Source organism: Anolis sagrei, chromosome 1, assembly GCF_037176765.1.
Source record: "Anolis sagrei isolate rAnoSag1 chromosome 1, rAnoSag1.mat, whole genome shotgun sequence".
In the NCBI taxonomy this organism is placed as follows: domain Eukaryota; kingdom Metazoa; phylum Chordata; class Lepidosauria; order Squamata; family Dactyloidae; genus Anolis; species Anolis sagrei.
In genome coordinates, this window is record NC_090021.1 from 231,810,938 (window position 1) to 231,837,658 (window position 26,721).

Consider the following 26,721-nt stretch of genomic DNA (forward strand, 5'->3'; position numbering starts at 1 on the left):
CTAGTGGACTTTGATTCATCAGGAGCTTGTTCTTTTACAACCGTTCCTGGCAGCCAATGAGAGATCATGTTACATCCTAAAGTCGGGATCCTCCCAGCTTCCACCCCATTTGTTTGAACAGCGCCCTAACAGCCAATGCAGAGCTGTAGTTTCAACCTTTGGGTCACCTGCTTTTTCGAACTTCATTTCCCAGAAGCCCCGGCCTCTATAACTAGCGCTTTGGAATTCTGGGAGTTGAAGTCCAAAATTATAAGAGACCAAAGATGGCGAACCACTGCTCTCGCGGGAAGAGGAAAGCTTCCGCCTTTAAGGTTTGTAGTCCTGACGTGAGATCACTGACCGGCGCCGGAAGCTGAACAGAGAACGTGAAGGTCAGGGAAGGGAGGAAAGGACTCTTTCGCATAAACGTTGTGAGGGAAGGCTGTGGTCAAGCTTTGTTCACTTTCATTAAATCTGTTGTTTCCAGCCTCATTCAATAAGTTTATCCTAGTTTTAAAAGGCAGCCTCGCTTCCTCGGACACATACTTTGCTTATAAGGCTGCCATGCTTTGCGCACGGTTTGGGGTGCATCTACACTGTAGATTTAATGCAGTTTGGCACCATTAGGCTAAAGACCTCTTAAATCTACAACACTCGGGATCCTATAGCACCGAGCCATGGCAGTTAAAGTGGTGTCAAACTGCATTAATTCTACCCATGTAGATGCAGCTTTGGGAAGCTTCTTTATAGCTGAAAGTCGGCATGACCACATTTAATAACAGTAAGGCTGGAGCCAGCAATTTAATTTTGTTGGTTTCTGGGCTTCGTTCATCTTGATATCTGCCATGCACACTTGTAGGCACTTATAAAACACATATTGGTTTGGTATCTGGAGAAAAAAAATCTGTTTTATTCAGGGGAAATGAAGACAGTCATGTCCTTTGGCTACTTGTAGGAATGTGTGTAGATATGGCCCGAAGACCTTCTAATTCGCTGGCTGCCAATTAGTTTCCAGGCAAACTACAAAGTATTGAAAGCCCTACATGATTTGGGTCCAGGTTCCCTACAGGATTGACTCCTCCTATACAGCCCGCCCTTTAAGACACTGAGGTCATCTGATGGATGCTTGCTCCAGCCACCCAGAACCCAGCTGACATCCGTCACCCAGACCTTTTCATCGCTTTCCTCAAGACTGGAATGACCTGTCAGAAGAGATTTGACAGCTAAATCAGAATTGTAGACACAGTTGAAGACCCATCTCTTCCACAGGCCCACCCAGTCAATTTTAACTTGTGAATTTTAATCTGCATTTCATTTGTGGATTTTAATTTGTATTTTCACTCTGTGTATCTTGTTGTATGTTTTTAATAGTGTTTTATCTCTTTCTTTAACAATTTAACCTGAGCTACAGAGAGAAGTGGGTAATAAATGTATTATTATTCTTTTCACATCGCTGTTACAGGTTATCTTTTCCCTTTATGTCTATAACTGACAAGTGAGTTTTGCATTTTAAGTTCACAGATGCTTAATACAAGAATGTTTAGTTCCCGGATTTAGGCCAGTGTGAAAGAGGCACACATTGGAGAGTTGAAGAGAGCATCATATGAATTGAAACTAAGTGTACATGCAGATACAGTAGAAAAACAGAGGGTCTCTTGATATTTTTTGGCCTTTATTTTTTTAAAATAAAGACATTTTATTCCAATTCTTCAGGTTGGTTTATCATTGAATGTAAGGCACCACTGAATGCAAGGTGCCATTGATTGTTAACCCTGTCCCATTTTTGGAGCTCCAGGAAAAATGTGCTTTAGAATTGGTGAAATACGGTATTTTTCAGAATGAAACCTATCTCTCTGTGGCAATGTATTTTTATTATCTTGGAACCAGTGAAGATGATTGCCATAAAGACACACAGTAACTCTTCACAGCAGATTCAACAAAGGGAAAGAGGATACCTAACAATAAAATAAAATGATCCTAAATATTGCGAAAACACTTTGACTCCTAAATAATACCATAATTGAGAAGTTGTCTTGAGTCTAGATGTGATGCATAATGAGAGGACAAAAAAAAATGCAAGAGAGGCAGTACTGAAAACCCAGAATATTAAAAAATACAAACAAGAATATGTAGCTAAAATCAAAACAAGAGTGATTCCACTCTCAATCATTCCAAGGATTTTTTCATGTCTGGATAAGCCTTAAATCGGATGTTACAGCACCTATACTGGGTAGGGGGAGGTTAATGTGAATGAGGCATAATACATTACATGCGATTATACTTATAATCATGGTTTCAGTAAATTGATTAACAAAAGTTTGCATGTCATGCTCAACGAAATTCCATTTAACAGATAGCTTATGTTCTCACTATTGAAAATGGAAGGAACAAATAAAGCTGTAGGACGAACATTTTTTTTATTAAGCTCTAATAACACACTCTTCATTCTAGAACAAGGAAAAATAAACTATGAATACACTGGAAATTAGAATACAGTAGCAGGAGAGAGAGTGGAAGGAGACCCCAATTAGAATAACCTTCAAATTTGGGGAAATGATAGCAGCATAACCTTATGACCTAAAAAAATAATACCACATGTGCCTACAATTTGTTCCTTGTGTGGTTCAAGCACTGCACTGGCAGGCTTGTATTAAGTTATAACAGTACCCACCTGTACATAGCCATCTAAGAAAGATTTAAAAAATGTAAAAACAAAATTATTAGGTATTGAATCTTTATCATGAAAAAAGTTAATGTATACTTAACAGGGATAAGGGGAAAAAACCAGAAATAAGCCAGTATCTCAGTAGATGTAAATTCCCAAACTCACATTTGCTGATGTAACATGAGTATAGTGATGGCGGAACCCTTGGTAATAGAGAATCAGACAAACACCAGGAATAAAGAGTACTTAATCCTTTTGCATTCACAGAGTCTGTTCTGCAAATGATACATCCATTGGCTATTTCCACTTGAGCTGTCTTTGGAGTTCATCATAGTTGTGAGTTATGCCTAAAAACAGCTGGAGGGGGAGGGGGCAATTTCAGAACAAAAATGAACAGCATACAAGCGAAGCATCCCTTCCCTGCCAGTTCTCTTCCTTGTAAGACCCCTCATCTCAACCACCTCTTATTTCTCTAAGGAAAACCCAGTTGTGGAAAGTTGTGTATTCCTTGTAATGCTTTTTGTTAACTTATTCTTAGAAGCCAATTAAACCACTTTCCTTTCATCTGAGCTATAAAGGAATAAAAATAAAACAAAACTCCCAATCTTTGTCAAGATTACAGCTTTGCTTTTCCTCAAAAAATACAGACAACTGTGTGCCAAAGTCCTATAGTAAGTGTGGAACAGGAGAGTGACCAGTTGCTTATGTGAATTATTAAAAATGTTGAGGTTTAATGGGAGGGGACAAGTAGTTCTTTATGCATAAACCATGTGTTTGGACTCCTCTCAGCATTTTAGTAATGAATGTTTTTGTTCCATCTTGCTTGATGGCCCCTTGCCTTTGGCATGGTATCTACTCTCTGTTCTTAGAAGCATGCTGTCAATTTGAAGAGGTTTCCACTTGAATTCTCCATGGGAAATAATCTGTGACCTGCTTTGGCTCATGTGCCAGAGTCTGCTATTCTCAATAGGACTCTGGAATTTCAAAGCTAGGCTTCGACGCAGCATTAAAGTCATTGAAGGCACTTCAGGATAACACAATAGGGACCTAAACAGAAAAAAAGATTGATTTTTCAAAGGCAGCAGAGATCAATATATATGATGCAGTGCATGTTACTTTATTTATTTATTTGCTATACTTGTATACCGCCGTTTCTCAGCCTAGCCGGCGACTCAACGCAGTTTACAACAACTTATAACAAACAACAGTATACAGTTTAAAAGCATAAAAACATGATCCACAATACATATATCAATAAACAATCCAATTCATCTCTTGACTAAAATCGTGATCCAGTTTCGTCGTCCAAATTGCCAGTCCTTCAATCATTACACTTATTGCACTGAGTTAACCGAACGCCTGCTCGAACATCCAGGTTTTTAGTCTTTTCCGGAAAACCATCAATGAGGGGGCTGATCTTACCTCCATGGGGAGGGTGTTCCATAGCCGCGGGGCCACCACAGAAAAGGCCCTGTCTCTCGTCCCCGCCAGCCGCACCTGTGAAGCAGGCAGGATAGAGAGCAGGCCCCCCCCCCCCCCAGAAGATCTTAGGGTCCTGGTGGGCTGATAGGCTGAGATACGTTCGGATAGGTAAGCTGGGCCAGAACCGTTTAGGGCTTTAAAGGCCAGCGCCAGCACTTTGAATTGAGCCCGGTAGCAGATCGGCAGCCAGTGGAGCTGGTGCAGCAGAGGAGTTGTATGCTCCCTGCGCTCCGCTCCAGTTAGTATCATGGCTGCCAAGCGTTGGACTAATTGGAGCTTCCGGGCCGTCTTCAAAGGCAACCCCACGTAGAGAGCGTTGCAGTAGTCTAAACGGGATGTAACCAGAGCGTGGACTACCGTGGCCAAGTCAGACTTCCCAAGGTACGGGCGCAATTGGCGCACGAGTTTTAACTGTGAATGCTCCCCTGGTCACCACTGAAACCTGGGGTTCCAGGCTCAATGATGAGTCCAGGATCACACCCAAACTGCGAACCTGTGTCTTCAGGGGGAGTGCGACCCCATCCAACACAGGCTGTAACCCTATACCCTGTTCGGCCTTATGACTGACCAGGAGTACCTCTGTCTTGTCTGGATTCAATTTCAATTTGTTCGCCCCCATCCAGACCGTCACAGCGGCCAAGCGCTGGTTCAGGACCTCGACAGCCTCCTTAGTAGCAGGTGGAAAGGAGTGACAGAGTTGGACATCATCCGCGTACAGATGACATCGCACTCCGAAACTCCGGATGATCTCACCCAGCGGCTTCATGTAGATGTTAAACAACATGGGAGACAGTATTGAACCCTGAGGAACCCCACAAGACAAAGGTTGTGGGGTTGAACAGGAGTCTCCCAGTAACACCTTCTGAGACCGGCCCTCGAGGAATGAGCGGAGCCACTGTAAAACAGTCCCTCCAAGACCCATTCCCGCGAGGCGTCCCAGAAGGATACCGTGGTCGACAGTATCGAAGGCCGCTGAGAGGTCCAGCAGCACCAACAGGGACACACTCCCCCTGTCGAGCTCCCGGCGCAGATCATCCACTAAGGCGACCAAGGCTGTCTCGGTACCATGCCCCGGCCTAAAGCCAGACTGTGCCGGATCCAGATAATCCGTGTCTACCAAGAATGCCTGGAGTTGTGAGGCCACCACACGTTCCAAGACTTTGCCCAAAAAGGGGAGACTGGAAACAGGCCGAAAGTTGACGAATTGAGTGGGGTCCAGTGATGGTTTTTTCAACACCGGTTTTATTACAGCTTGCTTTAAGCTGGCTGGAATTTTGCCTTCCCAGAGGGAGGCATTAACCACCACCTTCACCCACTCGGCCAATCCCCCTCTGGCCTCCTTCAGAAGCCAGGATGGGCAGGGGTCTAGGATGCATGTGGTAGCTCTCATTCCTCCAAGCACCTTGTCCACATCCTCGGATTGAACCAATTGAAATGAATCCATCAAAACCGGACAAGCAGATGCTCGTGTTACATCCTCAGAGACTGCCGTTAATATGGTGTCCAGACTAGAGCGGATCAAAGCGACTTTGTCTGCAAAGAACTGAGCAAAGGCTTCACAGCGAACTGCCGAGTCATCAGGGCACCCATCCTGGATGGTGGGTTTTAAAAGGCCTCTGACAACTCGGAACAGTTCAGCCGGACAGTTCTTTGCAGACGCAATAGTAGCCGCAAAGAAAGTCTTCTTTGCGGCTTTTATTGCCGCGGCATATGCCCTTAAAAAGGACACAAACCGTGTTCGATTTGGCTCGCTCGGATTCGAACGCCACACGCTCTCTAGTTCCCTCTTCTTTCGCTTCAACGCTGCCAGCTCCTCAGTGAATCAAGGAGCTGGTTTAGCTCGGCTACTTGAGAGGGGACGTTCTGGAGCGATCGTGTCTATTGCTCTAGCCATCTCCCCATTCCAGAGAGCGACCAGGGCATCGACAGGATCACCAACCGAGGCGGCGGGAAATTCCCCAAGAGCCGTCAGGAATCCATCCGGATCCATAAGCCTCCTGGGGCGGACCAACTTAATGGGTCCTCCACCTCTGCAGAGGTTAGGGGGTGCAGTTAGTCTAAAGCTGACCAGGTGGTGGTCGGTCCATGGCAACGGAGAGATGGATAACTCCTCAACACCGCCACCTTCCTCCCATCCCTGGCAGAAAACCAAGTCCAATGTGTGTCCAGCACTGTGGGTGGGGCCAGATACCTGTTGGGACAGCCCCATGGTTGCCATGGCAGACATGAAGTCCTGAGCCGCTCCCGATAAGGCGGTCTCGGCGTGGACATTGAAGTCCCCCAGCACAAGCAGCCGATGGGACTCCAATGCCAGGTCCGAGACCACCCCCGCTAGCTCAGTCAGGGAGTCTGTAGTGCAGCGAGGTGGACGGTACACTAACAGAATCCCTAATCTGTCCCGGTCACCCACCCTCAGGTGGACGCATTCAAAATTTGTTGACCGCGGGATGGGGGCCCTGGTCAGAAGAATGGAATCTCTATAGACCACTGCAACCCCGCCTCCCCGCCCTCCGGATCTTGGCTGGTGCTGCACAGAGAAACCTGGCGGGCAAAGCTGGGTCAGATTCACACCTCCAGCTTCGTCCAGCCAGGTCTCCGTGATGCACGCCAGATCTGCCCATTCATCCAGGATTAAATTCTGGATGAAGGCTGTTTTGCCATTGACAGATCTGGCGTTCAACAGCACCACCTTCAATCCGGAGGGACCGCCATCCTGGTTACACCAATTTACCGTATCGGGAGACCGATTTGGAATTACTAAAGTTGTTGTACGGTCCCTAGGCCAAATTCGGGGTCTCCTTTTCCCGTATCTCCCCCTCCCCACCACGACTTCTATGGGGGCTCCCCAACCAACGGAACACCCTCCCTCCTCCATGACGCAATTCACATCCATAATTTCACCCCATGCTTCGCTGCTGGTTATCTGATTTGTTACCGATACAATTCGTTCTAGTTTTCCCTTCCATTCATTTCTTACCCGGACTCTGCTATTTCCAGAAATCTCCGATTCACTCTCCTCCTTACCTCCCCCACAAATAATTAACAGAAGGGTTAGCAAGTACCAGGGAATCGGGAACAGCATGAATGGTGGGTGGGTGGTAAACATAATCAACAAAGCTACCAAAGTTCTTAAAGTGCAGCAGGTAGTTGTATCAACCTCACAGTTCTTAAAGTGCGTTAGATAGATGTTAAGCACTATCAATGGTGTTACCAAGTTCTTAAAGTGCAACAGGTAGTTGTATCAACCTCACAGTTCTTAAAGTGCAGTAGGTGAGTGTTAAACACTATCAATAGAGCTACCAAGTTTTTAAAGTGCAGCAGGTAGTTGTATCAACCTCACAGTTCTTAAAGTGCGATAGGTTTAACAAGATTGTTCTAAAGTGCTACAATAAGGTGCGTCATGGAGGACTGCTGATTTAAGTGCTAGAAGACTAGAACACTGGGTTAAAGTGCTAAGTTGAGCAGGGTAATGGACCAATGCAGTACAAATAGCAATTTAAAGTGCTGGAAAATTAAGGTGCTGAGAGATTAAAATGTTGGAATCCAACTTTCACTTGGATTCAGTGCAGCCAGGAACAAACCTTTACAAGACACATTAGAATCAGAGTTGGAAGAGATCCCAAGGACCACCCAGGCCAATCCCATTCTGCTATGCAAGAAAACACATTCAAAGGACTCCCAACAGAGTGCCACCCAGCCATGCTTATAAACCTCCAGAGAAGGACACTGCATCATGCTCCAAGGCAGCATATTCCGCTATCTAAGGGTGCTTCCAAACAGCGCCAAAATCCGAGTTTAAAATGGTGGTGGTGGGGGGGGGGGGGGGTTGTAAAAAAAATCCCAGAACCTGACTACAGGTCCCTCAACAGACCTGTTTGTCCTAGATGGGGTCCCCCGCCACCCTCTCAGGCTTCCTCTGTATCAGAACAAGATGGAGGTGGACGGGGGACATCCGGCAGAAGATTTTTTTTAATCACTCCGTTATGCACTGAACTTCATATGCGCACATGAAAATATCTCCAGTCAAAGGGCACGGTGTAGTTACTCCATTTTATCTCCTCATCAGATACAATGGGATAAGAAAAATTAAAATGTTCAAGAACTGGTGGGATAACACTGAAGGGATGCAAATGAAAAAGCAATGATTTCTGTGCTGCTTCAAAAATTCCACAAAGGAAGCAGAATGAATGTACAACAAAAACATAGAATCATAGAATCAAAGAGTTGGAAGAGACCTCATGGGCCATCCAGTCCAACCCCCTGCCAAGAAGCAGGAGTATTGCATTCAAATCACCCCTGACAGATGGCCATCCAGCCTCTGTTTAAAAGCTTCCAAAGAAGGAGCCTCCACCACACTCCAGGGCAGAGAGTTCCACTGCTGAACGGCTCTCACAGTCAGGAAGTTCTTCCTCATGTTCAGATGGAATCTCCTTTCTTGTAGTTTGAAGCCATTGTTCCGCGTCTCCAGGGAAGCAGAAAACAAGCTTGCTCCCTCCTCCCTGTGGCTTCCTCTCACTTATTTATACATGGCTATCATATCTCCTCTCAGCCTTCTCTTCTTCAGGCTAAACATGCCCAGCTCCTTAAGCCGCTCCTCATAGGGTTTGTTCTCCAAACCCTTGATCATTTTAGTCACCCTCCTCTGGACACATTCCAGCTTGTCAATATCTCTCTTGAATTGTGGTGCCCAGAACTGGACACAATATTCCAGGTGTGGTCTAACCAAAGCGGAATAGAGGGGTAGCATTACTTCCCTAGATCTAGACACTATGCTCCTATTGATGCAGGCCAAAATCCCATTGGCTTTTTTGCCACCACGTCACATTGGCAAAAAGACCCACTTTATATTAAGACACCCTCTACACAGCCTTCGCACAAATGGAATCTAGGTGTAATCCTCAAACTGAAGGCCCTTACAGAGCTTCACATACAGCGACTCACATGAAAGTATTATCTATACCAGAAAACTGTTTATGACTGAAGTGTGACACAGAGTAGACTATATCACACTTCACACAAAAACAGTTTTCTAGCATAATTAACTGAAATTCTGAAAGAGACTTCACCCTGAGGCACTATGACACAGGGTCATTGAGGTGTGATATAGAATCACAGATGCTACATCACACTTTACATAGCTTTCTATGTAAGTACAGTAAGCTTGCAATTGTTTTGAAAAGGGATTCTGAACCAATAATACCTGTGTCGTTTAAGTCCAGGAGAAGGTGAAGGAATAGAGAGGCCTATAAAAAAAATAAAAGAAAAACATCAGTGTCAGCCATAAATGCTCAGTTATACATATTTATTTATTTACTATATTTATATCCTGCCCTTCTCACCCCAAAGAGGACTCAGAGCAGCATGCAAGTCGGCAAGAATTCAATGCCGCATAAAACAGATATACAAATAAAAGAAATATATACATTAAAAACCAAAAAATTAAGACATTGCTTGCATAAACTAATAATGAGATTTTTTCCCCCTTACATGATGAGAAACTATGAGGGGAAGAATTTCATACCATACACCTATGGTAAACATTTAGTGATTGAGAGACATTTGAATTCAAGAGAACATGGAATATGGAATTCTGTCTCCTTTCATACTTCTAGTTCCATCTGGATTTTTTTCTTTTTTTCTTCATTCATTCAAGTCCTTAATGCCTCAGCAAAACATACTGAATTGTATCGTACCTGGATTTTTCTTCCCATGAAGTTCTCCATTGGGCTGTCCATGAATGGGAGATGGATGCTGTTTGACAAGTGGTTTTGGCAGACACTGTCGCAATGGTGAAATTGTTGTTATAAGGAGGGGCTGGGGCGTTGTAATATTCATCTCATATTGAAACATGGGAATTATCTGTTTACCCAAGGGAGGCTCTAAACAGCAGAAATTTTGTGGAAGACACAAATGGGCATTAGATATAGGAATAAAATGTCTGTAAAACACTGTAGTCAGAAAGCCTGTATTTTACAAGTTCTGTACATTCCAAGTAAAGTATGGTTTGCATAAAGCAGTCAGTGGCTCATCAATTAGGATTCCTCAAAAGATCCTGAACAGCATGATTCAGTTTTCTCTTAAGAATCTCCAGGAAAGAAGATTTGTATCCTTGCTTTGATTTGCTAGAGAATATCAGTGTTGAAGTAGGTATTTGACTTCATATACAATTTTCCAGTGCAAACGAAGTTGGAGCCACAACATTATAAATTTACATTTTAGCTCTGCAGTGTTTTCCTAAGATATATTATAAAGCTGTCTTTATTCACTTTATAACAGATGTTGAGGTATTTGATATAATCACTGTTTGCATCCAAGCATGTTTTTTATCACACGAGTTTCATACGTTTTCACAGAGCTGCACTCTACATATGTTGTGAATTTTAAAACTAGTTGGCTGTAAGTGTTATAAAGTGGTGGTGATAATAATGATGGGAAAATGCAATCAGTCCCCCAAAGCATAACTAGTAAAGCTGTGTTCAGTATGCTTTCCTTTGGTATGGCTTCTGTGGATACTCCTGAAAAGTATATAGAAACAATTTTAAAGATTATTTGTATCTACTGTATATGAAAGTACAGGTGTATATTTATAAATGTGCACAAGTGTAGAAAACAGCACAGTGGAAGAAACATACTGGGCAGCCATCTGTCAGGGCTAGATGGCCATCTGCCAGGGGTGCTTTGATTGTGCTTGTCCTGAATGGCAAGTGGTTAGATTGGATTAGCCTTGTGGTCTCTTCCAACTCTATGATTTTACAATTCTATGCAGAATTTCCTTTAGAAATGAGACTGAATAGACCAGAAGCTGATTGTAATCTAAGCTTATCCAGTTTATCACCATATTTGAGCAGGGGATACAGGAGTGAACTGGGGAAAAGCTGAATGTGTCATAAATATGTGTGGAAATTGAATGTATTTCGTATGAATGAAATTGTATAAAAGAAGAATGAATAGGGCGTAATTGGGTTGAAGACACAATCCTAAGATTGAAGCCTGGAGAACTACTACACTGCTGAACTGTAATTAAAAGACAATGACTCTCTTTAAGTTAAGAAGGAAGGAAGCAATGCTCCTTGAGAAGGAAAACCAATTATCACTTAAAGAAGAAAAGTCAATATCTGCCAGGAACTCATGGAGAGTCAAGATGTTTCAGGATGGAAAACAACTTGTCGCTCATTTACAGCTTCTTCAACTTTTTGGAACAGCATTAGCAGAAAATTGCTATATAATATACCTTCTAATAAATTGTGGCAGACAGCTGATCTGGTCACCCATCATGGTCTGCTCCATAGGAAGGACAGGGTGGCGTATTTGCAGGGTGACAGATCTGCATGGAAAGCAGAGGTCTGGTCATCTGCTTCCTTCTCAGGTTGCAAGGCAAGGAGTTCATTTTGGAAAAGTATTGTGGGTATTTGGGAGAGGGGCAGATCTGCAATGGAACTCAGAGACTGGTCCCTTGCTTCTTGCTCTGAGAAAGGGAAAGGATACGTTTTGGAAATACTGGAAAACTGTCTGATTTGCAGGGAAGCAATCTGGCCTAAGTGCAGGTGTTCTTCTTCAGGATGTATGCATGTGAAGTGTGAATGTGAATGTGTGTGAATGCTGAGTAGATGTGGCAAAATCTCCCTTGTTTGTTAGCCAGTGTAGCTGTAGTTTGTTTGTATAGCCAATGTAGTTATATAGAATTTTGTATATCTAGTGACATTCTTTGTGTAAAATTGTAAAAGTTGCTTTGATATACTCTCTCACTGAAAAAGCAATAAAAGAACATTTGTTTTAAAAGTATTAATAACAGATGTTGTGCCAAAAACTCCTGTTTAAAACATTCTGAAGCCCCTTCAAGGTCCCTTCCAGACAGGCCTTTAATCTGAGACCTTTCTCGGTTTTACCTGAGGCGTCCAAATGATGCCTCAGGTAAAACAAAATTAATCCAGAGAATACTGGGATTTCCCTCTGATGCAGCAGGTAAGTTTTTAACAGGGAAATGAGGGGTTGGAGGGTGGCTGGGTGCCCTTCCTTGTTGACTGTGGTTGACCCAGGAAGACATGTAGCCACCCCACACAGGGAGGGTGTGGAGATTAAATCCTGGGAGGAATTCAGTTTAAATGACCCAGTTCCTCCTGGGATTTAGTTAAATGTACAAGAGCCCCTACATTGCCCTAAATTCCAGATCATCTGCTTATCCCAGATTATCTGGCAGTGTAGACTCATATAATACAGTTCAAAGCAGATAACCTGGGATCATATCCTGAGATATAGAGCAGTGTAGATCCAGCCTTGCACAATCCTTTTGCATTGCATATACATGAATCTATGGACATACACACAAAATTACACAAATATATTTTCTACAGTATGTGCAAGGGAAAATTTCTCACCTTGGAACTTTTGAAAGTTATTCAGGTTTTCTCTTTGTAAACTGGAACAGACAGAATTTTCTGTATGTTGGGCCTATATGAAGAAAAATTAAATAATAAGTAAATTATAGTTTTCTTATATTGTTTATACATTTTGTACATCTCCATAAGCCTTTTGTACTTTGGGTGTAGTTCGTAACTTGTAAATAAACTTGTCTTTTCTTTTCTTTTCTTTTCTTTTCTTTCTTTCTTTCTTTTTTTTTGGCAGTATATCATTATGATGAGTAGAATCTTTAAATGGATTTTTTGGCACTGTCTGCCTACTATTTAAGGAAGCTCTATATAAGCAGACATAGCAAGACACCTGCTGTATTAGCATGTGCTGTGAGAAATCTAGGCATCATTGTCACTGAATAGTTTTAACACTGTAATTTCTTTTTATGATGTGGTAGTGATATTAGTGTGCCTAGCAACAATTAACACAACAATTGTGTGCCTGTTATTAGGTAACCAAATACAGGTTATAGCAAAAAGAAAAATAAGTTATGAACAAATAAAAGCTAAAATCACCAGTTATCTAGATTTACTTTCATAGTAAACCCAAATAATATTAACCAGGATTGACTTAACTATACAAGGCAACAAGTATGTATTTCCAAGCTCTATAAAAACTAATAATCTATTCAGGGGGGAAAGTCTTAGCAACTTTTTAAAAAAAGTTATAATAAAGAATTATGATCTTGGAAGCCAGCCTTGGTATGGTTTCTACAGCTTGTTTGACATACCACTTTTCATTTTCAACAGAGAAAGCCTTTAATAAAATAGGAAGGCCATATTCAAATGTATACTTAAGAATACAAATGAGTAAAAATGACAAAATTAGATTTCCACTGTTGTGCACATAACAAGATGTTTGTGTGTAGAACATTATTTGTACTGGCCTTTTCCTGAAAACCAGTCTAATGTCATGGCATGTTGTAATCCACATCAGTGAAGGGACTTCCTTCACTAATCATACTATAGAGCTAAGTATTTTCAAGAGCCAGTGTGGAGTTTGAGTGCTGGATTAGGACTCCGTGAAACCAGTGTTCAAATCCCACTCATCTGTGGAAACCTACTGGATGCCCTTGGACACATCGTATTTCCTTAGTAGCAGAGGAAGGCAATGGCAACCACCCCACCCCAAATGAATCTTGCCAAGAAAATCCCATAATAGGTTTGACTTAGGGTCACAATAAATTAGGAGTAACTTCAAGGCCTACAACAAAAACTAGACAATACTACTGTGGACTAGGCAATGCTACTTTTAGGTGGACTGGGGATTGGTTAAGTGACCGAACCCAAAGGGTGTTCAACTAATGGCTCCTTTTCATCCTGAAAGAAGTGACTAGTGGGGTACCACAAGGTTCTCTCCTAGGCCCAGTGCTGTTCAACCTCTTTATTAAGGACTTGGATGAAGGTTTAGAGGCATGCTTATCAAATTTGCAGATGGCACCAAATTGGGAGGGACAGCTAATACTCTAGAACACAGGATCAAAATTAAAAATGACAATAACAGATTTGAGCCAAAACTAACAAAATAAATTTTAACAAGGAGAAAAAATGAAATGCACATATGCAGGATAGGTATCTGGCTCCACAACAGTACATGTGAAAAAGTTTTGGGCGTCTTCGTCAACCACACGTTGAACATGCACCTACAATGTGATGCAATAGCTAAAAAACCCTATGGGATTTTGGGCTGCATCAAAAGGAGTATAGTGTCTAGATCAAGGGAAGTAATAGTGCCTCTCTATTCCGCTTTGGTCAGACCTCACCTGAAATACTGTGTCCAATTCTGGGTACCACAATTCATGAGGGATAATGACAAGCTAGAACATGTCCAGAGAAAGGCAACTGAAATGATCAAAGATCTGCAGAATATGCTGTATGAGCAGTGGCTTAAAGAGCTGAGCATGTTTAGCAGAAGCAAAGGTTGAGAGGAGACATGATAGCTATGTTTAAATATGTGAACGGGTGTTATAAGAAAGAGGAAGCAGGCTTGTTTTCAGCTGCCCCGAAGACTGGGATACAATGGAGCAATGGGTTCCAATACATTTAGAGAAGTGCAACTATTGACATATAACCGCTTTTCAGTTTGCATATTGCCTGTATGAAGGCAAATTAAAACTAAATTCTCTCCCATACCTAGCAAAATACAAAAGCTCTTTCATTCACATCGAGTGGAATTCAGGACAATCCTCCCATTAATGAAACAGCTTCTGTTAGCAAAACTGAGAAAGATAGATTCACCTCTGCGATCTCAGAACATATTTTCAAGGGGGAAGTGGAAAAGAGAAGGGTAGAAAGAAATCCTATAATACAAATGGATGTAACATATGGATTACACCCTATAAAACAGAATAATCTCTCTACAAACGACTGGTAGGTATTTCTATGATACAGCACAGACAAAAGTCAAAAAATTATAAAGTAGATATATATATATATATATTAAAATGTACGGCATGTTACAGGTTAGGAGACTATTTCCACAAGTCCCCAAGGAGAGATAGGGCAGGATATAAATAAAGTTATTATCATTATTATTATTATTATTATTATCATCATCACCATTATTATTTACTGAAAAATATATTAGGCTGTATAACAAGAAACAAGTTGCCAATGTGTTCCAAAGGTTACTCAAAGCATTTCTGTAACTACATCTTGTCTCATTAATAAGTAATGTGCTTTTTACCTTAGGAAATCTAATTAGCTTGCCTTTGTGATTTTGATTAGCTATTTACACTATTTAATACAAATACTGATCTTAGAAATCATTAAAATGATTCACTTTTATTTTGTATGGATTTTAATACTTGACTAAGTACCTGAGGTGTTCTTAATTTATAACATATACAAGAATTTAAAGGAAAGAATGAAGTATTTGTAATTCTTATTATGTAAGAAATGCATCTATTTGCTGTGTACATTAACAAGACCACAGATAGCTGTGATCTATGCCGTGACTGTCAAAGCAATATTTTCATTTTCAAAGTATACTGTCAGTCCCTATAGTGTTTCTATAACAGCTGTTTCCTCCAGATTTGGATCTTCATGGTTTGGGTTCCTGTATTATCTGCTTCCTCCAGACCTGATAAATACTTCTAGTTTTCTGAAAAGTGACCTTTGGCTGCCATCATCAGTGAAAGCAATTTTAATAATTAAAACTGAGGTCTGGTGCTGTTTTTCCCCATTAAGAAGCTTATTAAGTTCCAGAACAAGGGTTATGTGGCTTTCCAAATGATGGTTACATCAAACTCAGACACACTAATGGTGGAGGAATGTACAAGTTGCCCCATGAAGGCTTACGAATTTCTCATCCTTGGAATAGAAAATGGTAGGGCCAAATTACATATAGGTAGACAGATAGATCAATTAATCATTAAGATTGTTACAGGGCTTACTTATTTACTATTTTACCACTCTATATTTGTTTTATTTCCTGAACAGAACTTAAGAGAACTTTCATTTAGAAACTGAAATGTCTCATCTCAGAAATATGAATTTCAAATTATTTGGATTAAGATTTACACTGAGTTGTGCCATATCATTTTGCAGCTGACCTACAGTATTTAAATGCAAAAGAATTCATGATGATTTAATATTATGATAATTCTAGTATTACTTAAAATATTTTTTCAAGAGGTGTGTTTCAAATGCATATCTAATTATTTTGTAACACAGTTCTTTATTTACTCAGGGACTACAAATATTCTAAATTACCTGAGCATACCTATTATATTTAGACTCTTTTATATTTTGTCTGAAAATCACTGCATGTATGTTGAGCATTAATGGAAAATTATTGTCCACAACCGACCTGATACATAAAGATTACTCGATTCATCTGCTTTCTCTTCTGTTCTGAATTGATGTTTCTTTGTGATCCTTTGGAAAGGCTATGACACTTTCCATAGCTTGGAGAAATTGTGCTTGCCTGGAGGAATTTAATAAAGAGAGTGTGTCCTTGCCCACTCTTAAATCAAAGTGAGAAAAAAAGGCTGAGCAGGAAAGCTGAGCAAGATCTCCCAAAACAGAGCAATCTTATTCCAATCAGAACAGGTAAAGCAGAAGTGAGTCCAGAAATCCAACAGAGGAGACCATCAGACAGAGATAATTACAGTTTAGTACAAAGTAAGTGGAACACAGCAAAATGGTGGGTAGTCTGTGCAGGAAATACAGCACATTGTTATAATTCTACACAACGCAAAACCATAGCCAAATATCAATTACCATCTCATTAGAAGTGGAAAATTGTTCTTCACAAATCAGTAGAAATATTGGCTCTGTTGAGATCAGTATTAAATGCCTCATGCAAGTTTATTCTCAATTGGTCAAAAATATCAATAGTGACAGACATGGATGTGTAACTGAAAAATGGAAATATATTGGTTATCTCTTCTAGTCAGAATACAGTAATTGTTTTGGAGAAAATGAATGGTACATATGGTATTACTCAGCAATGGAATACATGCTTTATGTGTGGAAAATTCTGAGTTCAGACCCTGAAACTCATAGCAAGACGGCTGAAAAAACATACATCTGAAAGCAGCTTTCTTTACACGGGTAAAATATAGTACTATCCAATAAACTTTCTTCAGTTTTAAGATAAATGAGAACAATACACAATACTGCACACCTTTTCTATATGTATTGCTACTTCTTATTGTTTCTTTAGAACAGATGGGATTTAGAGGTGGTGCGCCTTCAGTCACTGGATTCTCCCCCTTGATCTTTGCCCTTTTTCTTTTTCACTTTGCCCACACTGATCTCCAGTCTTTCTGGTGAGCACAACTAGATTTAACTACAAAATGGATGTGAACCATGATACCTGGGAAAATGCCTTTGCATATTTTCCTATTACTTTTTCTGTGACATATATACCACCACTATGTGTTTCCAAGGCACCATGTCAATCATTGCAAGATTAATGATGCATACCATATAAAGACTTCTGACATGCAAAGAAGGAGCCATTTGAACTCTGAACTATTTTTATTACTAATTGACTGAAACTGGTTGTTTGGTTTCTGCCATTCCCATCCTTTGCTTCCCTTTGTCTGATCTAAACAGAAGGGGCAGGCAATGGAAATGGATGTGTGCTTGGGAAAGCGTGGAGAAGATGGGTTAAGTGGAAAACGGCAAGACAGAAATCACTCCCAGCAGTTCCACTCCTTGACCACCCTCTGCTAGCAAAACCAACAACAAAAATCACATTAAAATAGAAGGGATTGCAGGTAAGGATAGAAATGTTACTGAAATAGTATGAATAGTAAAATATGATCAATATGAATTCAAGCTGTGAGAACAAGTAGTTTAAATATCACTCTGTGAATCAACTAATGATTGATGTCCTCGAGCAATAATCAAGAAATCCTGAATTGTTTATTTCTTATTTATGTGTCTGCTTTTCATGACTGCTGAAGAAGAAAATAAATTTGACTAAATTAACAATAAAATATTTTAAAAAGCCACCCTCGTGGAAGTCATAAAAATCTAACACATTCAAATATTTTTTTTCATGTAAAGCAGATTGCAGAGTAGTGCTACAAAAGCAAACATTCAAATTGTTGATCACCTTGCCAAGAGAACTATTTTAAGGTGTTATTTCAATCACTTATAAATTAACAGAGAGCAAGCAACAATTATCACCTAAGCATCAACTACACAATTGAATGTATTCCTAAGAGAACTTCATAGTCATAATTAATAGCCGTCTTTTCAACCCAAGAAATGCCTTCCCTCAGAATGTTGCTGATGATAGTTTCCCAATACTTTAATTGAAAACTGAAGTAGTTGTGTTTTAATGGCTCTCAAGCAAGCTTTATTATAATTCTTTATCTTCTGTGAGGATACCATAAAGTTTTAGGATGCTTCCCTAGACAGGTGACTCATAGCTCTAGCAAGTTAAAGACACATTTTCCCCTGCTCAGTAGCTTTTGTTTAATCACAATAGATGCAGTGATAGGAAAATATAGCAGGGTTTCAAAAAGAAGATAGCATTGTCTGCGAAGACCCAGCATGATATACAACAAGAGAGGCATGTGTACCCCTTGGGACTTTTTAAAAACACAATTGGAAGGTAGAAATAAAAAGTTGCAGTTGTTTGCCCAAATTGCCAGTAAACAGTTCTGCATAACAAATACATCATTAAAAAATTATCTGAGAATTACCTGTTTCCCATCATAATCTAGTTAGTCTTTATGAGAAAAGGAATCATTGAAACTAATGTTGATCAACTATAAAATAGGTATTGAAGAGAAATGTGGCAAATTAACTGGTGATAGAGCAAGAACCAATGGAGAGGGCTTCCACTATATTACTAATGACAAGTAACAAGAACTCCTCTAGCTTATATGGCGATTTTATTATTCTCCTTCGTTTCTTTTGAGGGTGAAGATCCCCAACTGTATCACTTATGCACAAGAAGTAAGAAAAAAAGAAAGTGATAAACACATTATTCCTTCAGTAGTGCATTGTCATTAAATTTACCTTTTAAATATATAGGTTTAATATATCTTCCCTTCGGAGGATGTTTGTCCTTCTCTCTTTAACATCACCAAAATTACTTGTTAAAAACCTTTTCTTTCGGAGATGTTCTGTTAATTGTAGTCCTCTTTTTACAAGTTGTGTTTAACTACAAACCCTCAAATCTCTTTAAGCTTCTGACAAATGTGGGGGGGGGGGGGGGTTGGGGGGTGGTGGAGTTGCCCTTGGATATCCCAGACTATTTCCCAGACTTACATAGATACAAAAAGTTCTTCTCTGACATTTTTTTTTCATACAACATGATTAGTCCTTCATTGCACAGGCATATGCACATGTGTGTTATTATTTAAAACAAGCATGCTGCAAGAGGAGATAGCACATATACCATAAGAATGTTGACAAATTATGAAAAACAATAATTACAAATGTATAAGGGTAATACCTTTATAAATCCAACAAAAGGGGACACAAAAATGTGTGCAAGGGATACAAATATCTCTGAATTTTGTAAACAACAATTTGTTTACAAGAATGACTGCAAAATGCCATATCTACAGTACAACCGTAAAGAGAACGTCATCAAGACTCAAACAGAAAAGATATTTTGCATTATATTGGGAAATATTACTAGCTGGTCATCTTTGTTTAATAAAAATGAAAGCATATAATCTGCCTCTTACCGGAACATCTTCTTTGTCCTTTGGTGAATGTCTCTGAGCATGATTCTGATGCAAATTATTCCTTTCCTTTCTTGTGCGTAGATGTTTATTTTTCTTCTTTTTCTTCTTCTCATTATAATCCTCCAGAGGAATTTAAAAAGTTTACCAAATGTTCTCTGTTACCATTCAAATACATCAGTAACATGAGATCATTTATTCTTTGTTCAGGTATCAATGTTTCCACATTTCATATATATTTATAGAGCCAGCATGGTGTAGTGGTTTGAGCACGAACTATGACTTTGGATCTCCAGTTTGAGTCCTTGCTCAGCCACAGAAACCCACTAGGTGACCTTGAGGAAGTCACATTCTTTCAGCCTCAGAGGAAGGCAAAGTCCCTCTAAACAAATATTACTAAGAAAAATCAATGATAGGTCACTTCAAGGTTGCCATAAGTCAGAAATGACTTGAAGGCACGTAACCACCACCACTACTAAAATTACTTATGCTATAATGCAGTTTATACCGTATTCCTATGTATACGTACATTGGAGCCAGGTCCTACTGAATATGTGTCAGTATGCTTAATGTCAGGCTCTTAATGTCCCACAATTTGCTTAAAAAAACACTGCTCAGTCCATAAATCTAGACATAAAATACTTGGCCATTTGCCTAGCACTATATTTGCAGGTTTCCTAACCAGCAGCTCACCTTTTCATGACCTGTCATTAAAAAAATATTAGAATAGATCATCCCCCAGTTCTTTCTTATGCCTTAGCTCAGGACAAACTTTTTTCTCAGGCTCCTTCAAAAAAAGTAACAGTAGTGAAAGTGGACAGTTATGTGTCTTGATGATGGATAGTTCCTTCCCCATATAGAGAAATGCAAAATTTTGCATGTTTGAATAGCTTATAACAGCATCAGATGTTTCTGCTGATAATACATTAATACAAATAGTATAAAAGAAAAATCTACCAAAAAACCCACTAATATATATCATCCAATTTTCCTTAGTTTTAGCTCCCTTGAAGTATGTGTGATTTCTTTTTTGAGCAACAAAGGCCACACTTCCTGTTACTGTGTCTTTCCAACTCACTAAAAGCAATAGCCCTTCTGGAAGAAAACTATTGTTCCTACAAATGGCTAAGACGTACATGGTTTGCTTTCTTCCATGTTCACACACAAAAATGAATGGCTCTCACCTTCTCTATCATGCTGATCAAATGTGCAGGGGGACCATCAGACTGGGAGCTGTCAGAGCCACTTGTGCTAATTAAGAAAAAAGGACAACATGTTCTGTGGATTATAACAAACCTTGTTTACCTTGGTGGTTCATGCTTCCTAGGATATAACTACCCAGAGCACTTAATCAGTTTCAAAACAGTATTGAAGAAAATATGGGTTGCTTACCTGTAAACGTATTTCTTCCAGTGATAGTCTGTGAAATCCGCACTAATGGGTTTCTGTGCGCATGCGCAGTGATTTCGGAACATTCTAGCTAAAATTAATTTAGGCGGGAGTCCCGCCCACCCTCCCAATGGTATATAAGGTAGTAGGCGGAGTTCCGCATCAGTTCCTTGCAGCCAGACAGCAGCCAGGAAAAGAGGCATGACATGAGAGGGGAGGACGGGCGGGACGTGCGGATTTCACAGACTATCACTGGAAGAAATACGTTTACAGGTAAGCAACCCATATTTCTTCCTCGTGTAGTCTGTGAAATGCGCACTAATGGGTGACTGTAAAGCTTCTAACCTGGAGGTGGGTCATGCCACACAGGAAAAAAGGACTGCTCTGCCGAAGGCCGCATCTCTCTTGGCGAGGATGTCGAGCTTGTAGTGAGAGGCAAAGGTGGAAGGTGTTGTCCAAGTTGCTGCTCTGCAGATGTCGTGGACTGGAACACCATGGAGGAAGGCTTGAGATGTTGAGAGTGACCTTGTAGAGTGAGCATGGACGGTCGCAGGAGGTTCCTTGTGCGCCAAACTGTAAGCTAGGCGAATTGTGGATACTATCCATGATGATAACCTTTGAGATGTTACTGGAGTACCCAAGGCGTCTTTCCGGTATTTCAGAAAAAGTCTTGGAGATTTCCTATAGGAGGCTGTCCTGGATATGTAGAAGGAGAGGGCCCTTTTGACATCGAGCGCATGGAGTGCAACTTCCAGGGGAGAGGAAGGGTTAGGAAAAAAGGCAGGGAGAGTGATGTCCTGGGACATGTGAAACTTGGAGACAACTTTAGGAAGGAAGGTAATGTCGGTCCGAAGGACTACTTTGTCCTCATGGAACCTAATAAAAGGAGGGTCCGAGCGGAGAGCAGCTAGTTCACTGGCCCTTCTTGCAGAAGTAATGGCCACTAAGAACGCCGTCTTCCAGGAGAGATGGGAGATGTCACAGGAGGCCATGGGCTCAAAGGGAGGTTTGGAGAGTTGAGACAATACTAGTTCAAGGCTCCAAGCCGGGGGTGGAGGGGAAACTGGGGGATGAACATTTTTATAACCTTTAACAAATAACTGTACCAACGGGTCTTGAAAAAGGGACGGTAGTCCCGATTTTCTCCTAAACCAGGAGAGTGCTGTGAGATAGCACTTAATTGAGGATAGGGAGAAACCTCGTGAGGAGAGGTGAACTAGAAAATCTAGGACGATATGTACCGGGGCTGAGGCAGGCTCAAAGCCCAAAGGGTTAGTGAAAGACTTGAATTTTGACCATTTATAGGTATAAGATCTTTTGGTGGAAGTCTTTTGAGCTGCCTGGATGATGAGTCGTGCAGCCTCGGAGAGATGGGTCATGGTCTGATCCTCCACGCCGTGAGGCGTAGGGTTGGAAGATCTGGATGGCAGATCAGACCGTTTTGTATGGTGAGGAGATCCGGGGTGGATCGTAGGCGAAGAAAAGTTCTTCGTGATGCGTGAAGGAGAGGAGCAAACCATGGTTGCCTGGGCCACCATGGGGCTATGAGAATGCAGTTGGCTTTGTCTGTGATGACCTTCGCAACTACTCTGGAGAGTAGAGGAAGGGGGGGAAAGATGTAGAGGAACCCTTGAGACCACTGGAAGAGAAAGGCGTCTCCTAAGCAGCCTGGGAATACGCGAGGGTGGAGCCTCGCGCAAAAGAGTGTGCACTGTGTGTTGTCTGGGGAGGCAAACATGTCTACTTGTGGTTGGCCCCAGTGACGGATCAAGAGGTTGAACTCTCTGGGGTGTAAGTGCCACTCGTGTGTTGTGGTTGGGGTCCTGCTGAGAGAGTCCGCCAGGGTATTGTCTTTGCCCGGAAGGTGGATTGCAATGAGGAATATGTTTCTTTGAATGCACCATTCCCAAATCTCTGATGTTATGGAGAGGAGGATTGGGGAGTGAGTTCCCCCTTGTTTGTTGAGGTAAAATTTCACTGACGTGTTGTCTGTGACTACCTGGATGGTGCGGTTGGAGACTTGGTGGGCAAAGGCCCGGAGGGCTTTTCCCACTGCCAGTAGCTCCAGTGTGTTGAAGTGAAGTTGTTGCTCTGAGTGAGACCAGCGGCCGCTGATCGTCAGGTCTCGGAGGTGTGCTCCCCAGCCGTAGGAGGAGGCGTCTGTTGTCAGTGAGAGGGACGGCCCGGGGGGTGTGAATGGGAGACCCGAGCACACATTGGATTCCCTTGTCCACCACCTGAGGGAGTTGAGGACATGAGCGGGAGGTTGAAGAATCATGGATTGTGAGTCGTGAATGGGGTCGAATACCTCCAGGAACCAGGATTGGAGCGGGCGGAGGCGGAGCCGGGCGAAAGGGGTCACAGTTGTAGTGGACGCCATGTGGCCAAGGATGGATTGGATAGCCCATGCAGAGGAGCGGCCTGAAGAAAAAAGGCTGTTGATGGCTTGGCAGAGATTGGAGAACCGATCTTCTGGTAGGTAAGCCCGTAGGGATGTGGAGTCTATCAGGGCACCAATGAAATGGATACGCTGGGTAGGTATGAGGTGGGATTTGTCGAAATTTACGACAAGTCCAAGTTCCTGTAGGAGAGACAAGGTGAAGGAGATGTCAGAAAGGAGCTGGGAACGAGATTTCGCCGAAAAAAGCCAATCATCTATGTATGGAAAAACTGTTACGCCGTTTTGGCGTAGGTGAGCAGCCACTACTGACATGCATTTAGTGAAGACCCTTGGGGCAGAGGAAAGGCCAAAGGGTAACACGGAAAAGGAAAAAATGTGGTTGTCTAGTGCAAAGCACAGGTATCTGCGATGGCTGTGTCTAATTGAAATGTGAAAATATGCGTCTCTGAGGTCAACCTTGGCGAGCCATGCTCCCTTTGTGATGAAAGGAAGGATGTTGGCTAGTGTGACCATGCGGAATTTGCGAGGTGAAATGAATTTGTTAATGCCCCGGAGGTCTAAGATGGGGCGTTGACCTCCGTCCCTTTTATCCACTAGGAAGTAGCGGGAGAAAAAGCAAGTGTGGGCTAGGCTGGGATGTACAGGGGAAATTGCCCCTTTCTCTAAAAGAGAGAGGATCTCGTCCCAAAGCATGGGAGAGGATTGAGTTGGTAAAATTTTTCCCAGTGGAGGAAGGGAATGAAATTCAATGGCATAGCCTTCATCAATTATGCGGAGGACCCAGGTGTCATTGGTGATGGACTGCCAAGCAGGTAAGTATGGATGGAGTCTGTTGTGGTATAAAGGTAAGGTGGATGTGTTGTGTGTGGAGGGTGGAAAAGGGGCAGGTGGATCCAGTGTTGGGGAGGGAGGGGGGCTAAAAACGCCGTTTTTTATTATCTGGTGGTTTAGTGCCCCGATACTGACCCTTGAAGGGAACAGGTGGCTTCCCAGTGGTGGCAGGAGATGAGTGAGGGCGTTGTTTCCCTCTGTAGGAGTGAGGGTTGTAACGGCCTCTATGATAGGTGGGGTAATGATAGTAATTGCCCCATCGTTGTCTCTGCTGGTAAGGTTGTTGGTCATATTTATTGACCGTTTGTTTCATCTCATGGGAATGTTTCAACTGGGAATCTGTTTCTGGATTAAACAATCCTGTTTGATCCATAGGGAGATCTTCAATCAACGTGCGAGCTGAAGGAGAAAGAGTGGACGCCCTGAGCCAGGCGTGACGTCTCAAGGCCACTGCTCCGGCAATGAGTTTGCCGGATGTGTCAGCTGTGTTCTTTGCTAAATCCTTTTGGAGCTTAGAGAGAAGAAGCGCTTCTTGAGCAAAGGCTTTTGCCATTGCTTGGTCAGCCATTGGTAAGAGATCAAGATAAGGTGAAATTTTGTTCCAGAGGTGTGTCTGGTATACACTCATGTAAACGCCATAATGTGCCATTCTGGCAAACAGGCAGGCAGAGGAATAAAACTTTTTTGCCATGGCATCTAGTTTCTTTCCTTCTTTGTCTGAGGGAGAAGCCTGATTTCTCTGAACTGGTTTGGGTTGGGCGTCTGTAACAACTGAATTGGCTCTAGGCAGTTTAGCAAGCCATGACGCTGCCGATAAAGATTCTCAGCTCGCTTTGGTGTAGCTGGAACCAGGGCTGGAGAAACACCTTCTGTTTTTAGGACTTCTAGAAGGTAAGGTAAAGTTGGTAATATGGTTGACATGGGCCGCTGTTGTTCCGATGAGGTGAAGCAAGGGTCATCCACTGCCTTAGTAGGCTGGGGAACGGCCAGATTAAGTGACCTGGAAAGTCTGATCAATAAAGCAGAAAAGTTTTTAAACTTTTCTGCTTGTAGAGGGTCTGGATCTGGTTCAGCTTGAAGAGCAGAAGTGGGAGGTGAATCACTGGAAGATTCGACATCCACAGTTTCTGGGTCAGGTTGGTGATCCTGTTGAGGAGTAGCAGGATCAGGGGGTGGTGCCCCCTGGTGTTGAGGGATAGGGGGCTCAGGAGGGGGCCTAGAAACAGAGGCGGAGGGAGGGGGGTAGGAATGAGGATAGGGATGAGGAGGAGGAGTATGGCCCCTCGAGTATTCCCCTCGATAGTAAGGGTAGTAAAAGGGAGGGGGGGAGGATAGAGGGGAAAAGGATAGTCGTAAGGGTAAGGAGGACGCAAGTCGCGGTCGCGCAGATCGCGCCCGCGCGGGCGTTTGGGAGGAGGAGAGCGGGACCGAGATCGAGAGTGCGAGGAGGAGGAGGATCAGGACCGGCGTCTGGAGGAGCGGCTCGGCCGAGAATGGCCGCGTTCTCCCTGTGAGGTGGGAGGGGCCGGTACCGGGGAGGGAGTTTGTTCCCTGAGAGGTTGGGCAGGCTGAAGGAGGGAGGGAGAAACGGGGAGGTTAGGATCAGGTTGGGAGTGCAGGAGCTCAATCGGGAGAAGTTCCGGGGGCTCCTGAAGCTCTAGGAATTGCGGTGCGGTTTGCTCCGTGGGCGAGAGCTCAAGCAGCTGAGCCAGCGGTACCAGCAGGGGAGGACTCAGGGGCTGCACGCCAGAGAGTTGCCGTCCCTTTTTCTTATTTTGTTTCTCCTTAGACTTGCTCTTATGAGCAGTTTGTTTGGAGACCCTGGGTCTTTTCGGCGGCGGCTCGTCCCCAAGGGGAGGAGTCAGGGCCGCAGGGTTTTCCTCCAGCTGCATGGAGGAGGGGCCCGGCCGCTCTCCGGAGAGAGGGGAGGGTGAGGGCTGTTGAGAGAGACTTAGTGCGGCTTGGCGAGTCTCCTCAGGGGCCAGTGCCTGTTCATATAAAAGAGCTTTGAGACGGGAGTCTCTGCTTTTTTGGGCCCGAGATGTAAACGCTCTGCAGATCTCGCAGGCAGAGCGATTGTGGGCCTCTCCAAGGCACAAAAGACACTTAGTGTGTCTATCGGCTTCTGGGAGATTAACTCCACAAGCCGAACATTTCTTAAAGGATAGAGACGACATGCTAGCCTGTCCGTGGTCGGTCCGTTGTCAAGGGAAGGAGAATGGAGAGTAGTCGAGTGAAGTCCGAGTCGATAAGGAGTCAGGTAAGCAAAACAAGAGAGGAGAGTCCGAAATGCTTCTGCTGTCGCGCGGAAAGAAGAACTGACGCGGAACTCCGCCTACTACCTTATATACCATTGGGAGGGTGGGCGGGACTCCCGCCTAAATTAATTTTAGCTAGAATGTTCCGAAA

At 42.6% G+C, this 26,721-nt stretch overlaps 1 protein-coding gene across 2 annotated transcripts in view; it reads right to left on the bottom strand.

Moving 5' to 3' along the window:
- Positions 1-2,373: 2,373 nt before the first annotated feature.
- AGBL2 (AGBL carboxypeptidase 2) overlaps positions 2,374-26,721 on the bottom strand; it is a 38,435-nt gene continuing 14,087 nt past the window's right edge. For both annotated transcript variants that reach the window (XM_060772671.2, XM_067461051.1), the window contains exons 14-19: positions 20,876-20,942; positions 19,695-19,814; positions 12,502-12,574; positions 9,820-10,005; positions 9,327-9,369; positions 2,374-3,691 (exon numbers count right to left, since the gene is read on the bottom strand). In XM_060772671.2, coding sequence (XP_060628654.2) covers positions 3,430-3,691; positions 9,327-9,369; positions 9,820-10,005; positions 12,502-12,574; positions 19,695-19,814; positions 20,876-20,942 — 751 coding nt within the window. In that variant the 3' untranslated portion in view covers positions 2,374-3,429. The remainder of the gene's footprint in view (positions 3,692-9,326; positions 9,370-9,819; positions 10,006-12,501; positions 12,575-19,694; positions 19,815-20,875; positions 20,943-26,721) is intronic.